This window comes from Lissotriton helveticus, chromosome 10 (genome assembly GCF_964261635.1).
Source record: "Lissotriton helveticus chromosome 10, aLisHel1.1, whole genome shotgun sequence".
NCBI lineage: Eukaryota > Metazoa > Chordata > Amphibia > Caudata > Salamandridae > Lissotriton > Lissotriton helveticus.
In genome coordinates, this window is record NC_136071.1 from 27,415,635 (window position 1) to 27,431,672 (window position 16,038).

The window sequence follows — 16,038 nt, forward strand, 5'->3', positions numbered from 1 at the left end:
AAACAGGCGGGGAGCAACAGGAAGTCATGCTACAGGTGCGGAAGCTGGTCGCACGAAGCTCATGATCGGAAGTGCCCCGCATTTCGCGCCAAATGTGCATTTTGCAGAATAATGGGCCACTATGAGAAGGTTTGCAGGAAGAAGGCCTCCAAGAGCATGGTGAGGTGTGTAGATCAAAGCAATGAAGATCAGGACGACGACACCGAAATAGAAGAGGTCACAGTGATCTACATCGAGGACCAGGTGCTGAGCACAGAGGGTAGAGTCCTGGACAGAGATGGAAAACGTACGATGAAACCGGTCTTGGAAATGGCCATAGGTGGTGTCAAGATCAACGTGGTAGCAGACACAGGGTCACCCTTCACCATCATCCAGAGAGCAGTGTGGGAGGAGAAATTTGCACCACGCCTCGGCCCGGAGCTAGAGAGACTAGATATCCGCCCAGTCACGTACAATGGAGACCGGATTCCAATGGCGGGATTTAGGCCCCTGACCTTCGAATTTCGGGGACGGTCGGCACGATGCAAACTCTATGTATCGGAGAGGGGCCCGTCGGTCCTAGGATGGCTGGATCAAGGCGACCTGGGCATCAAGCTAGATCCAGGAGGCAAGGAGCAAATACTCCTGACGGACCAGGAAACTGAACCAAGACTAGACAAGTGGAGAAGCGAATACCCCAAAGTGTTTGGAGGCACCGTAGGGAAGCTGGAGAAATTCGCCCACAAAATAATCCTAACGGCGGATGACGTCCCGGTGGCCCACAAAGCGAGGAACATCCCGTTGGCGGTACGAGAAGCGGTAAGGGAAGAACTCCAAGACTTGGAAAGAAAGGGGATAATAGAACCCATCACGTGTGCAGAGTGGCTGGCGCCCCTGGTAGTGGTCAAGAAGCCCAACGGAAAGGTCCGGTTGTGCGTTGACCTGAGAGAACTGAATAAATGCATAGTGGTGGAAAGATTCCCCTTGCCCAGGATAGAAGAGATGCTGGCCAGCACCAGGGGGATTAAGTGGTACTCGACCATAGACTTGACGTCCGCGTACCACCAAATTGTCCTCCATCCAGACAGCCGCAGACTAACATCCTTCATCACCCCATTTGGGTGCTATCAATTCCGCCGGATGCCATTCGGCCTAGCTTCAGCAGCGGCGGTGTTCCAGAAGATGATGCACCAACTATTCAAGGACCTCACTGACGTCCAGTACTTCCAAGATGACATTTTGGTGATGGGAAGAGACATTCCAGACCACGACGTGAAGTTGGGAAGTGTGTTGAAGATCCTGGAAAGCAAGGGACTCACGGCAGAATGGTCCAAATGCCGAATAGGAATGAACTCGGTAACCTATCTGGGCCATGAGATAGGAGTGCAAGGCGTAACTCCTAAAGCAGAAAACGTCAGAGCGATCTGTGAAGCACCATCCCCCGTCACCAAGGAAGAAGTCAGATCGTTCCTGGGGATGGCAGAGTATTACGGAAAATTCGTGCAGCACTTCGCCTCGAAGACCCATCACATGAGGCAGCTCACGAAAGAAAACACAGAATTCAAGTGGTCAGAGGACACACAACAGGAATTTGAGATCATCAAGAAGGAAGTGGCTGGGGCTATACCCCTACAAGGATTCAACCCCCAATGCAAGACCGTCCTGACCACCGACGCCAGCGACAAAGGACTGGGCGCTGTCCTCATGCAAGACCGGGGCCACGGACAGTTGGAGACGATCAGCTTTGCCTCGCGCACACTAAGTGATACCGAAAGAAAATACAGTGTGATAGAGAAGGAGATGCTGGCGGTGGTGTGGGCTACCACGCGCTTCCGACAGTTCCTGTGGGGCACCAGATTCCAATTGCGGACCGACCACAAGCCGCTGCTGAGAGTGCTGACATCGAGTGGCCATGCCGATGCAACGCCCCGGATATCAAAAATGTCGCTAAAGCTTCTAGAATTTAGGTATGACGTGGAACACATACCGGGCAGCAAGAACAAGGTTGCAGATTACCTGAGCCGAGCGGCAGCTATGGAACCGAGTGAGGAAGACAAGGCCGGCACGGAAGAATGGGTGGCGCTAATGGAGGACCACGAAAGAGTCATCAGCCTCCAAGAATGGACACAGGCGTATGAGGAGGACCAGACACTGAAGGAGGTGAAAACACACATTACCCAAGGTTGGCCGGAAAAGAGACGCGTCCGGAGAGAACTCAATCCATATTTCGAAGTGAGGGAGGAACTCTCCCTGGACAATCAAGGGACATTTGTATACAGAGGTGAGAAAGTCATTCCTCCCACGAGCATCATACCCAGACTGCTGGATATGCTACATGAAGGACACTTGGGCATCGGGAAACTCAAACTGAGATCTAAGCAAGACTATTGGTGGCCAGGAATGGACATAAGAGCAGAACGGCACGTAAGGGAATGTGCGAGGTGTCAAGGTGCAGACAAGACACTCAAACCCCTGCGTCCAGCGTTAGGAACATTTGAAACACCCAGGAACCCATGGGAAGAGCTGTCAGTTGACATCCTAGGCCCTATCCTAGACACCCAAGGAGTCCAGAAGTATGTGTGTGTCCTCATTGATAAATTCTCGAAATGGCCAGAAGTCATGATTGAGGAAGCCATGGATACGGAAACAATAGTGAAGTTTCTGGCAGACACTTTTGTGAGGGAGGGCATACCCAAATCCATCCTCAGTGATAATGGGCCCCAGTTCCGATCGGAAAAATGGGACCACTTCCTGAAGAGGAACGGCATCTTGGCGAAGCACACATCCATTTACCACCCGGCAGGAAACGGCCAAGTTGAACGCTTCAACAGGGTGGTGATGGGGTCGATCCAAGCAGCCATCTCGGACAACAAAGACTGGGAGAAGGACATATGGCACATGTTATGGGCATACAGGATCACTCCCACAAGCACAGGATATAGCCCCTTCCAGCTGTTACGTGGTCAAGAACCATTCACCCAGGACAACCGGGTATGGAAGGAAAAGACCATAGTGAGTGAATGGTCCCCTGCGGTGGTGCGAGCCAACATAGAGAAAGCTCAGGCAGTGTACACAAGACACTACAATGCAAGGAGAAACGTGAGAGACACAGAACTCAAAGAAGGAGAATGGGTGAGAGTGAAGTTGCCCACCTTACAAAGAAAGGGAGAGAGCAAATACAGCAAGCCCATGCAGGTGAAGGAAATCAAGGGCAGAGCGGCCAGGCTGAGTGACGGTAACATATGGTCACAAGACCGCATGGCCAGGTGCAATAAGATACTCGCGTGGGACTGTGGAAGAGCCGGCGGAGAAATAGAAGAGAGTGAGAGGGAGAACCTGGAACATCAGGGAACCGAAGTCACACTCAGAGAAGGAGAACAACGACAAAGAGAAGCAAGGAACACTGAGCAGGAGATAAGAGCCGATGAGACCGGCGGCAACAGGAACAGGCACGGCGAGGAAGAGAACAACACCACCCCGGTAAGACAGACTCGGAGTGGTAGAGTGGTGGTGAGACCAGCGAGATTCAGAGACTTTGATTTGAGCGACGGACAGTAAGTTGATTATGGTTGTGTGGAAAAAAGGGAGATATGTAGAGACAGTCTAGTTGATGCACGGCACGTTGGCGACGTGACGTGCGGGCGGCCAGGATTGGCTGCGCACGCAGTGGGCGTGTCAGGAGCGCGAGAGGCGCGAACAAGAGCGGAGAGAGACAGCGCAGGGAGCAGAGGCTCGGCGCTCTTTGGGAACATATAATAAAGTTAAGAGTTAAGACAGCCTGGCTCCAGAGTCATCTTTAATGTGTGCCTGCATCATTCCTTCATCACCCCATTTGGGTGCTACCAATTCCGCCGGATGCCATTCGGCCTAGCTTCAGCAGCGGCGGTGTTCCAGAAGATGATGCACCAACTATTCAGGGACCTCACTGACGTCCAGTACTTCCAAGATGACATTTTGGTGATGGGAAGAGACATTCCAGACCACGACGTGAAGTTGGGAAGTGTGTTGAAGATCCTGGAAAGCAAGGGACTCACGGCCGAATGGTCCAAATGCCGAATAGGAATGAACTCGGTAACCTATCTGGGCCATGAGATAGGAGTGCAAGGCGTAACTCCTAAAGCAGAAAACGTCAGAGCGATCTGTGAAGCACCATCCCCCGTCACCAAGGAAGAAGTCAGATCGTTCCTGGGGATGGCAGAGTATTACGGAAAATTCGTGCAGCACTTCGCCTCGAAGACCCATCACATGAGGCAGCTCACGAAAGAAAACACAGAATTCAAGTGGTCAGAGGACACACAACAGGAATTTGAGATCATCAAGAAGGAAGTGGCTGGGGCTATACCCCTACAAGGATTCGACCCCCAAGGCAAGACCGTCCTGACCACCGACGCCAGCGACAAAGGACTGGGCGCTGTCCTCATGCAAGACCGGGGCCACGGACAGTTGGAGACGATCAGCTTTGCCTCGCGCACACTAAGTGATACCGAAAGAAAATACAGTGTGATAGAGAAGGAGATGCTGGCGGTGGTGTGGGCTACCACGCGCTTCCGACAGTTCCTGTGGGGCACCAGATTCCAATTGCGGACCGACCACAAGCCGCTACTGAGAGTGCTGACATCGAGTGGCCATGCCGATGCAACGCCCCGGATATCAAAAATGTCGCTAAAGCTTCTAGAATTTAGGTATGACGTGGAACACATACCGGGCAGCAAGAACAAGGTTGCAGATTACCTGAGCCGAGCGGCAGCTATGGAACCGAGTGAGGAAGACAAGGCCGGCACGGAAGAATGGGTGGCGCTAATGGAGGACCACGAAAGAGTCATCAGCCTCCAAGAATGGACAGAGGCGTATGAGGAGGACCAGACACTGAAGGAGGTGAAAACACACATTACCCAAGGTTGGCCGGAACAGAGACATGTCCGGAGAGAACTCAATCCATATTTCGAAGTGAGGGAGGAACTCTCCCTGGACAATCAAGGGACATTTGTATACAGAGGTGAGAAAGTCATTCCTCCCACGAGCATCATACCCAGACTGCTGGATATGCTACATGAAGGACACTTGGGCATCGGGAAACTCAAACTGAGATCTAAGCAAGACTATTGGTGGCCAGGAATGGACATAAGAGCAGAACGGCACGTAAGGGAATGTGCGAGGTGTCAAGGTGCAGACAAGACACTCAAACCCCTGCGTCCAGCGTTGGGAACATTTGAAACACCCAGGAACCCATGGGAAGAGCTGTCAGTTGACATCCTAGGCCCTATCCTAGACACCCAAGGAGTCCAGAAGTATGTGTGTGTCCTCATTGATAAATTCTCGAAATGGCCAGAAGTCATGATTGAGGAAGCCATGGATACGGAAACAATAGTGAAGTTTCTGGCAGACACTTTTGTGAGGGAGGGCATACCCAAATCCATCCTCAGTGATAATGGGCCCCAGTTCCGATCGGAAAAATGGGACCACTTCCTGAAGAGGAACGGCATCTTGGCGAAGCACACATCCATTTACCACCCGGCAGGAAACGGCCAAGTTGAACGCTTCAACAGGGTGGTGATGGGGTCGATCCAAGCAGCCATCTCGGACAACAAAGACTGGGAGAAGGACATATGGCACATGTTATGGGCATACAGGATCACTCCCACAAGCACAGGATATAGCCCCTTCCAGCTGTTACGTGGTCGAGAACCATTCACCCAGGACAGCCGGGTATGGAAGGAAAAGACCATAGTGAGTGAATGGTCCCCTGCGGTGGTGCGAGCCAACATAGAGAAAGCTCAGGCAGTGTACACAAGACACTACAATGCAAGAAGAAACGTGAGAGACACAGAACTCAAAGAAGGAGAATGGGTGAGAGTGAAGTTGCCCACCTTACAAAGAAAGGGAGAGAGCAAATACAGCAAGCCCATGCAGGTGAAAGAAATCAAGGGCAGAGCGGCCAGGCTGAGTGACGGTAACATATGGTCACAAGACCGCATGGCCAGGTGCAATAAGATACTCGCGTGGGACTGTGGAAGAGCCGGCGGAGAAATAGAAGAGAGTGAGAGGGAGAACCAGGAACATCAGGGAACCGAAGTCACACTCAGAGAAGGAGAACAACGACAAAGAGAAGCAAGGAACACTGAGCAGGAGATAAGAGCCGATGAGACCGGCGGCAACAGGAACAGGCACGGCGAGGAAGAGAACAACACCACCCCGGTAAGACAGACTCGGAGTGGTAGAGTGGTGGTGAGACCAGCGAGATTCAGAGACTTTGATTTGAGCGACGGACAGTAAGTTGATTATGGTTGTGTGGAAAAAAGGGAGATATGTAGAGACAGTCTAGTTGATGCACGGCACGTCGGCGACGTGACGTGCGGGCGGCCAGGATTGGCTGCGCACGCAGTGGGCGTGTCAGGAGCGCGAGAGGCGCGAACGAGAGCGGAGAGAGACAGCGCAGGGAGCAGAGGCTCGGCGCTCTTTGGGATGTGCCTGCATCTTTACAATACGTCTTGTGTGAAAAGGTTTTGCTGATTTTGGCGTAGAATTCCACCAATCCCATCCTCGTCGCCAAATTGTAAAGAACCTTCTGATGACACGAGAGTTCAGTCCACATAAGTTCTTTATTCATTCACCAACATAGGCTCCTTGAAGGCCGAGTGTAACGTACCATGCTGCTGTATCAGTTATCAGCTGTCAACTGTCCAAGGGGACAGTAGAATGCCGGTGGCACACAGATGGTACGGTGTCCACACACGGACACTGGAATGCAGGAAGAATTATGGTGTCCTAGGACACAAGAATGCAAATCACAACATCAGCCTGCGCCCCACTCGAAACGAATGATACTTTAAAGATATCACTTTTGTGGATTGTTTATGCACCAGAGTATTTTACATTCGATTTACGTTGTGACGTCTTCCTTTTGCGTCCCTATATTGTGCCGCATTGGTTTGAACAAGTCTTCAGAAGGCGGGTTGTTATTACGTTTAACCAATCAGCTGCAGCCTCCTCTTCCGGGTTCTCCTCACTCCGGAAGCTCTCGTTTCCGACGGATGCTGGATTGACATCTCGGCGATAGCCAATAGCGGCAGTGGATGTCACGTGACGCGAAGCCTCGCGCCTGGGTCAGGTGACGCAGACCCTGTTTCCTGCTGAGTGTCAGTCCAAGATGGAGGGGCTGAGGCTGGTGCTGATGCTGCTGATGGCGGGGTGCGCCCGGCTCGGCAGGGCCTCGCAGCACGTCCCGCTGCTGCTCTGGTCCAGCGACGGGTAAGAGCCGAGGATGACAGGGGCTGTGGACGGAGCTTGAGGGGGTTGGGCGTCCGTCGGCATGGGGAGGTGGCAAAGATAGCTGGGGGTCCTGTTCTGGTGCCATGTACAGGTCTTGGTGTAATAATGTGCTACATATATTGGTGTGGGTTTCTTTTCTTATGGTGTGTTGCTTCAAGAAAGACTTTATTGCGACAGGAGGGGAGTTTTTATTTTTAATTTTTTTTTCTCTTCCTTTTCGTTCCTTCATTTGTATTGCTCTCCATTTCTCCTTGGATATGTTTCTTTAAAGGTCAAAGTCATGATGATGTAAACGCATCATGCAGAAGTTTCTGGGGTACTGAGCTCTGCCTCATATGTGCTATTTGACAAATAAAATCTGTTAAAATAAATAACTGGGGGGAGAGATCGAGGTGGGAGTGGAGCTTGAAGCAAGGGGTGACGATATAGGGAGATGGCAGAGTGAGTTGGGGGAAGGCGAGGGAGCTGGGGCAGGTGAGAGGGATAGCTCCCAGTAGGTAACTGTTATCTGGGCAGGTTGGAGAGTGATCTTGAAGGAGGGGGCGTCGACATGGGGGAGATGGCAGAGCTGGAGAGAGAGTGATCAAGAGGGAGGTGGGAGTGAGCTATGGGGTGGGAGAGTGAGCTTGAGGGGGGTCAGGTTGGGGCAGGTGACAGATAGCTCACAGTAGGTAAGGGCTAGCTGGGGAGGTTGGAGAGTGACATTGAAGGAGGGGGCGTCGGTATGGGGAGATGGCAGAGCTGGAGAGAGAGGGATCAAGAGGGAGGTGGGAGTGAGCTATGGGGTGGGAGAGTGAGCTTGAGGGAGTGGAAGTGTCAGGTTGGGGCAGGTGACGGAGATAGCTCCAAGTAGGTAAGAGCTAGCTGGGGAGATTTGAGTTGTGACCTTGAAGGAGGGGGTGTCAGTATGGGGATATGGCAAAGCTGGAGACGGGAGAGCACTGGGGAAGGTAAGAGAAGTGGGAGAATAAGCTTGAGGGAGGGGAAGTTTTAGCTGAGTGTGGGAGAATGAGTTTGAGGTGGGAAAGAGAGCTGGGGACGCATAAGGGTTCTGGCAGAGAGAAAACTCTAGGAGATGAGATATTATGGGGTATTTGCACCGCTGGGGTTGCGTGGGATTAGGGAGATATAGTTGTGGTAGCATTGTTGCAGCATTGTGGCAGTGAGCTGTGGTGGGAATTAGAGATTTGTTTAATCTATTAAGCAACGTAGCGCTGTCTAGTTTAGAGGTATATTCAGAATTTACATGGTCATAAAAGAAACAACATACATAGAACTAAGCACAACGACGCCACAGGACTGATGGAAATTGCAAATGCAGTATTGGTGAGTTAAGAAAAGGATGTGGTGACATCTCCAGGCATGGTGGAGTGGCAGCTGCAGGCATGGCTGGAGTGATGGAGATAGTGAAAGCGAGTTGGTCAATAGATACGATCTTGTTTTCATTTCTAGTGCTTTACAGCCTCTTTCTCAAAATAATCCCAAGCATCTAATCTCCTCAGAGCAGCTGAAAGCAGCAAATTAATTCTCAATCTCCGCACTGGACTTCGAGATTGTTATTCTAGCAAGTACTACAAACCACTGCTTCATTCTCGGCCAGACTAGTCAACAGCACAAACCTTATTCAGCCACTCCAACCCCACCCCTCCTGGTCCTTACAGATTACCCCCTACTAATAACATCTGCTGACATGGTCCTGGTGCAATTTGCTGATAGCGGAGAACATTTAGGTGCCCACATTTTATGTACTTTTTATTTAAAGTACCATTTTCCAAGAAGTGAGGGTGGTCTCTTTCAGTTTCAGGTGAGACTAACACAAATCTCTTACTTAGCAGGCCAGCAGCGCTGCTTTATTTCGAGTCTCATCCAGGCTGGAATCCACCTGAATGAGCCTTTAACACCTTAAAGCCAGTACCATCAAGGAAACAGTCACTCGCCTTATAATTTCAGATGGGCTTGATTTAAACTATTTATGGGGCAGGTTTTTGAATTTTCCAAGCTGTATACAGAAAATTCATGAGTGCATGTGTATTTTTAGTTCCCTCACTCATGTGCTGCTTCACCCCTCAAATATTCTCCTCTACCCCCTCCCAGAGCTCTGTTGCTCTCCACCCCTCCCAGCTTGTTTATAAAAGCACAGCAACAGGGATATGTTTGCTGGGGCATCCCTGAATAGCAAACTTTAAGGGTTGTTTTTATTTTTTCTTCTGTAAATTGAATGAAAACACAAGCTTTAGCATACAAAGACTTAGATGGCGCTGGGGATCTGCTACACTCACTCAACTGGCATCTGAGGCAGCAGGTGTGCATAGCATGAAACTTCTCTTGGAGGCCCTTAACTCTGCTCCTTGGGCCACTGCGGAAGACTAAATGTCTAAATCCTATGAAAAAGTAATTTGGGCCTTGACATGCCTTTGCCTTTACATTCTGGTTCTTCTTTATTCTTTCTAAATTCCTTTGTTTCCTGAGTAAAAAGTATTTGAATAATAATCCAATGCCCATATAAAGATTCAAAACATTAAATGTACAGCTTTGAGAGGTCATAAGATGTTCTCGCTTTTCCTCTGCTATATATATTTTTAATTGAATTTTTTTGAAACCATGCTTTGGAGACAAACATTGGGAAAGGCCAATAGCTCGACGCTCACTATTATAAATATAAGACGTATTGGCTTTGCAAATGCTTGTTTAAATATAAGTAAGTCTTCATATTTTTTCTCCCCTGAATTTAGAGGCAGGGACTTAACTTTGATAGCTGACTTCGGTGAAAGATCTTTTAAAGTAATTTAATTTTGACCTTTCTTGATTTTGTCCCAAAATGTGTGTGGTGTCCAAAGAGCGTTCCTTGTTTTTGGATTTTGCCAAACTCTTGTCATGTAGTGTTGATCAGTCCAAACCGTGGGCGCTTTGTTCATCATTGTCTGATTTTTGCTGCATTGAAGTCGATTCATTGTAATGCTGATGAGAAGAGTACTCGGCGAGAGGAGCTTTCTTCTGGTTTTAAGGTCTTCATGCAGCTCCTTCCTTATTTTTGTGTTTGATCACCTGAGCATGTCCAATCCTCCCTAAATGTTGTTTTTACCCACCACCCTATTTGAGTTGTCACACCTCCTTCTTTCTCATGCCTAGTGTGGTCCTTCGCGGTTGTTTCTCCTCCTGGGGTAAGGTGGGCCTGAAACTCCAATTCTTCTGTCAAGATTCTGGTAGGCCTCTCAGACCACTCCGTTTAGATGTGACTTAGGACAACCTGCCTCTGTTCTCCTAACCAGATTACTATACTCTAGTCACCACTGTCCGCCTTCTTAATACCAATAAGGGTATCTCACATTACACACCAGTGTTTGGTGGGTTGAAGTTCTTCAGCCATGTTCTACACATCCACATGGACATTTAGTATAACACCAGAGCTAGTCTGGATAACCTGTCTTTAGCTAAAACATCAGCCTTGAAAGTGGGAACTAATGCAGGCTATGTGGCTTAGTGGGTCAGAGGTATATCTAGGAGTCCAATCCTTTTTTTATTATTGCGTGCATATGCGTGAAATATTCACAGCCTTGACTGGCTCAGTGTTGTATGCACGAGTTCATCACACTCCACCGCTCAGCGCTGTCCCATGTGTACAAAAATAAAGCAATAATTCCAGCTGAAGTATATCCTTTTTCTAAAGCATTTTCTTCTGAGATGCAGGAGGCATTTCATAGAGCTCTTCTCTTCTATTTGTCCATTTATTCATTTTGAGGAGCATTCCCTACTTCTGTTTTATGGGGCTAATATCCCATTCAGAGTACGCAGTTAAGCGGTTCTTAAACTCTCCCACAGTGGTGCAGCAGTTCATGAGGAAAAGGTGATGGCCATCTCTGAATGAATGTCCTGTGGCGGAAAAAAGAGCAGTCGTTTGTCACAGCCCGTAGCCTCCATCCTCTCCTCACTGGTCAAGTTAATAATCAAAGGCTGTGGGGAGGAAATAGCGAAAAAATGTCCACACCTAATTCCAACTGTCAGGCTTACGCAGCCTAAGATAACTATCCATCTGAGATACTTTGTTGCTCATGCTTCTCTTTAAAAAAAAAATGCCATTGTTTATTTTATGAATGTAAAATTCATACAACTTGTTGAACTAGCTCAGTCTATATACTCCCCTGCAATATCAATTATCCACATGCTAGAAGATTTTCTTCAAAATTGATTTGGCTGCCATTGATCCGTTTCATGATTAGAAGAATTTTATTTTCAGTTCTTCAGTTTGAACTTGAGAAAAGTCAACAACACTTGACTACATATGCACATGTGGATCCTGTGTAGGTGGAACTGTTAAAAATATGTATATTCCTGAGCAGATACCATTGATTTCTGTGACGTGATATTATGTGGTAGTATCTTCTAAAGTACCAAATTTGTTACATTTTGTAAATATAAAAAAACCTTCTTTGTCATGCCCTCCCATAGCTTCCCACCTCTACCTCTTAGCAAAAGATGCTCTTTTGTGTCCTGCTTCTGGGCACAGCTGAACATGTGCCCCTTTTTTGACGTACTTACTGCTAATTGCAGGCATAAATACAGTCCGATTCATTGTGCGAGCAATGATTCATCGAGTCCTGAGACCAGTGTTTGTACCCATGTGATGCTACTAGTCTCTCATCCTGGATGTACTGTGAGGAACTCAAGTCTAAGTTTCCTGCATGAGTGGAAAGTGAGTGCTTAAATTCCTGTGGCTGGCATACCATATTTTCCTATTGATGGCACTTTACCAAACATGACAAGCTATGAATGTGGAAGTGAGATTTCAACGACTTTTTCCCCCCTTCTGCATACGGGAATAAAAAGCAGAACTATTGTTGGTCAGACCGTGACTTTTATTGCCATTGCATGTTTCAGTGCATTTTGTTTGCCCTGGCGGCAAAGATCGTCTGATTTCGACCTATCTAATGTCCCAATGGCGTCTTGTATGGTCGAATTGGAAAAACCTATTGTTGGTGTTAGTCAGTGGTTGGATTCTGTGGTGTAGATATTATGTCTGGTAGGAAACAGTAATGAGGGCAATAGATTCCTGGGTCCTGAGCTATCCCTCAGACTGATAAAACTGCCAGTCGTCTCATGGATAAACTACTGTAGTACCTCCCAAATGACCCATGCTAATTCTTTTTAAACATCTTTATAACTGAGCAGAACTCTGCGTTGGGAAAGAGAATTATCCTTTTTCATACTCTGGTCTATCTTTTAATGGAAATAATTTCCCCTCACATTTGCTATGGTAGCGTTGGGAATAGTAAGCACTCTTCTCCCAGGAGTAAGTGGCAGAAGCATGTTCACCCCTACATTTTCTGTGGTAGCTGGCTGTGCCCAAACGCTGAGAAGCACCAACACTCTTCTTCTCATACCCCCCTCCCCTACTAAAAAAAACCGCTTAGAAATCCCGCTCCTTCTCTGGCAAGGCCCCAACCATATGGAACGCCCTCCCCAAAGACCTTGATGCAACCCCTCCTATGCCACCTTCAAAAGAAACCTTAAAATTCACTTACTCACTAAATTTTGGGGAAATTAAATCCCTGATCTCCTCTTACTACTTTCCCTCCTCCTTCCTTCGCCTCCCCCTCACTCATTCACCCCCCTCATTATACCCCCTTACTATTTCCAATGAGTCCCCCTTGACATGCTGTAAAATTACTATTTGTAACAACATTCTGGTTCTTTAAATTGGTTTTATGTTTATCCTATATGTATTTTGCTCACTACGTACCCTAAATTGTTACTTTTATTTTTTCTGACCACCTGTATAATCTGTTTAGTTAATTGCTATGATTGTTTCCTTGATTTCCACTGCTGATGTAAAGCGCTCTGATACCCTCGGTTGGAGCTAGCGCTATATAAAACCTTCAAAATAAATAAAATAGAGTTGTGAATAGTAAACACTTCTCCCAGGATTCAATGAAGGAAGCATGTCCACCCCTTCATTTTCTGTGGCAGAGTTATGAATAGTGAACAGGATTCAATATAGGAAGCATGTCCTTCTTACATTTTCTGTGATAGAGTTGTGTGTAAACCCCTTCTGACTAGATTCAGTGAGGGATGCAGATAAGCACTCGGGTGCAGATTGCAGGAGGGCGGGAGGCTAGAGTGGCTTGGTTGTCAACATAGTATTTAACATCTTTTCCGTCCCTTCTGTCGATAAGTCTTATTTGCAGTCACGTAGGAGTGGCAACAGGATATTTCAGAGGCTTTGTGTACATGGCTTAGCTTAACTTTAGAAGATGTCTAATACTACTACACTGTGTGCATGTTATTCAATGCTTGTTCCTTTGTTACATCCATCATGCTCTGCTGTTAAACGCACTATCATATAACTTACAGTATATTATTATTGTATTGTTAATGAGAGAATGTGTTTCATGCAGGAAGTGAAGTTGCATTTTTTTTGACATCCAGAATCTAACCCCTCCCCAGATAATAAAGTGATTTGTCTATAACTGGAAACTCCTAATGCCACTACGCTTTTCTTGTGACTACAAAGGGGCCCTGGAGGACAGAGGTGTCACATAACCATCTTCAAGTTGAAAAAATGAAAGCGAAGCAAGAGCAGTTTCACTAACCTATGTAGTGCAGAATTTCATGCTTGATCTGCCAAATATTGCTTGTCTGGCAGCACAATCCTCCGCATAATGGAATATGCCTTTATTTGACACAGCCGCCTGCCTCCTGTGCACTCTAGTACTTGTAGTGCTTAATATTCTTAGTATAAAACCTTTAAAGTGGAGTGTGGTGGGGTCAGTTGTAGGTAGAGAGCAGAGGGGCAAACTGCTCCACAGTCCTTATCAAATCCTCAAGTAATCAGTCATTTGTAAAGGCAATTGCTGCTCAGTAAGTACTGAAAAACTCCTATGTGCTTCTCAGCAGCTGTCAGAGAAGAGTGTTCATACCTTTTCAGGATGAAGGTGCTGGTATGCTGTCCTTCTGATCATTTTGGTTCAGTATCATCCAGGAAACAAGGTGCACAACCGGACAGCCCTGTTCTATTTAAGTATTGCAGGGTCTGGCGGCGCACTTCTCCGCATAGTGTTCTTCATTCTTTTCATTTGGCAAAACTGTTGGGCTCTGCAAGCATGATGGTGTTTTCAGTGTTTAGATATTTTCATTCTAAAACTGGTATGTGAGGAGAGTGAAAGGGTGCCACACATTCATATTCAAATCAAAATATAAGTGCTTATTTTATCTTTGTGTGTCCTGATAATTCAGTGCTTAAAGCTATTTTGCTTTTGACTTCCAAGTCAAAACTAAGGGTCGCTTCTACTGTAAAGGGGTGGCTGTGTGATAGGGTATACTGCAGCAATCTCCGGAGCTGTGTTGTTTCTTGATGTACTGTGTCGTTCTTCATTGCAGGTCCCTGTGGAACTCCATCAGTGACCCGCATGAAGGGCATGTGACAACGGACTCACAGTTGAATTCCTTCCTGGATCCAGCCCTGACGAGCGGCCCCAAGAATGTCTTGCTCTTTCTTCAGGAGAAGGTAATGGCTGAAGGTCCTTTTGGTGTCTGCCTTCCAAAATGATTGTGTTTTGTTCTGCCCCTCATGTTTTTTGAGCCTGACATAGAGGATCCTCAGATTGCCAGAATCTTCTGACATTTCCCCTTTGCCCCCAAACTCTGACCTTCTTCGCGGCTGTAGTTGGCTCGCATTGTAGGCTTCGTGATGGTGCTCACTGAATGGCATTTGTGTCTTTGGGTAATACCCAAACTCGTTCATGTAGCAACTGTGAGTAATTTAACTGTGTCTTCATGCCTCAGTTTTTCTCTTCTCAACACTTGTTAACTTGGTTGTATTTTCCACTGCCCAGAATTTGTTTACTGTTGTATTTTTCTTTCATGGTGTTTAGGAAAGGCCAGTTTCCTGCTTGCCCTTTTTCGTGCGGTCCGATCCCTGTGCTCAGCTCATTTGTTCACCATAGATTTGCTTTTGGGGTTCCTCTGACAAACCTGGAAGCTCTGAAGTCTGTACTCCAGGTCCAGGAGGAAGGTTTCAACTGAAATCTTAGATTCTGTAGACGCAGTAGGGTTGTATTCCAGCAGTGAGCTGGAATATCTCCGGCTGTGAATTTTTCAAGGACATCTTCACTTGTGTTGGTGTGTGAGAAGTGAGTCCTGCAGATACTTTTGATTAGCTCTAGATATATTGCAAGTGATGACAAACAATTTGTTAGGTTTATAGAAATACTGTGGCATGAATTACAACTATTATATGTATATAGTTTGCTTGCACTTGTAGATGTTATGCAGTTGACTGGCCTTAAAGGCAACGCTGGGCAATAAGGGCAAGTCCCAAGTTATCAGTTTCTTTTGGGGATGTTGTCTATAATGAGGGGACGCATTGCAACACAGTGTCTCATGGCTGGTCACAGTGCTGCAAGTTGCTGGTGACCAGAGTGATTTGAAGAGTGGCCACAGTGAAACACAGGCTGATTTTGTATTGGTCTCCGCATTGCTTGGTTGGTGAATTGGGTGATCGGGAGACACAGCAGGACTTTCGTACTTGGTGTGTTGATTAGGGGATGCTTTGTGATGATGGGGTATGTGTGCCCCATTTTCTGAACTGGTATTAAGGGTCAGAGATGATTTTGTTATGATAATTGAGCATTAGATTGACACTGATGTGACTAGGAGAAAGGAGAACATGCGTTTGCAATGCCATTGGTCTCTCATTTGTGAATGTTGGAGCCATTGACATTGTAATTGATGGAGTATTTTTTTTGTAGTGGGGGATTGTTAGACCTAGGGTATCCTAGACTACATAGGGTAGCC

The 16,038-nt window shown here is 47.2% G+C and overlaps 1 protein-coding gene across 1 annotated transcript in view; it reads left to right on the forward strand.

The window, feature by feature from the left end:
• The first annotated feature begins 7,015 nt into the window (after positions 1 to 7,015).
• The window catches only part of ATP6AP1 (ATPase H+ transporting accessory protein 1), a 69,020-nt gene continuing 59,997 nt past the window's right edge, over positions 7,016 to 16,038 (forward strand). Inside the window, exons 1-2 of the mRNA XM_078664648.1 lie at positions 7,016 to 7,227; positions 14,623 to 14,749. Of these exons, the coding sequence (XP_078520774.1) occupies positions 7,127 to 7,227; positions 14,623 to 14,749 (228 nt within the window). The 5' untranslated portion in view covers positions 7,016 to 7,126. The remainder of the gene's footprint in view (positions 7,228 to 14,622; positions 14,750 to 16,038) is intronic.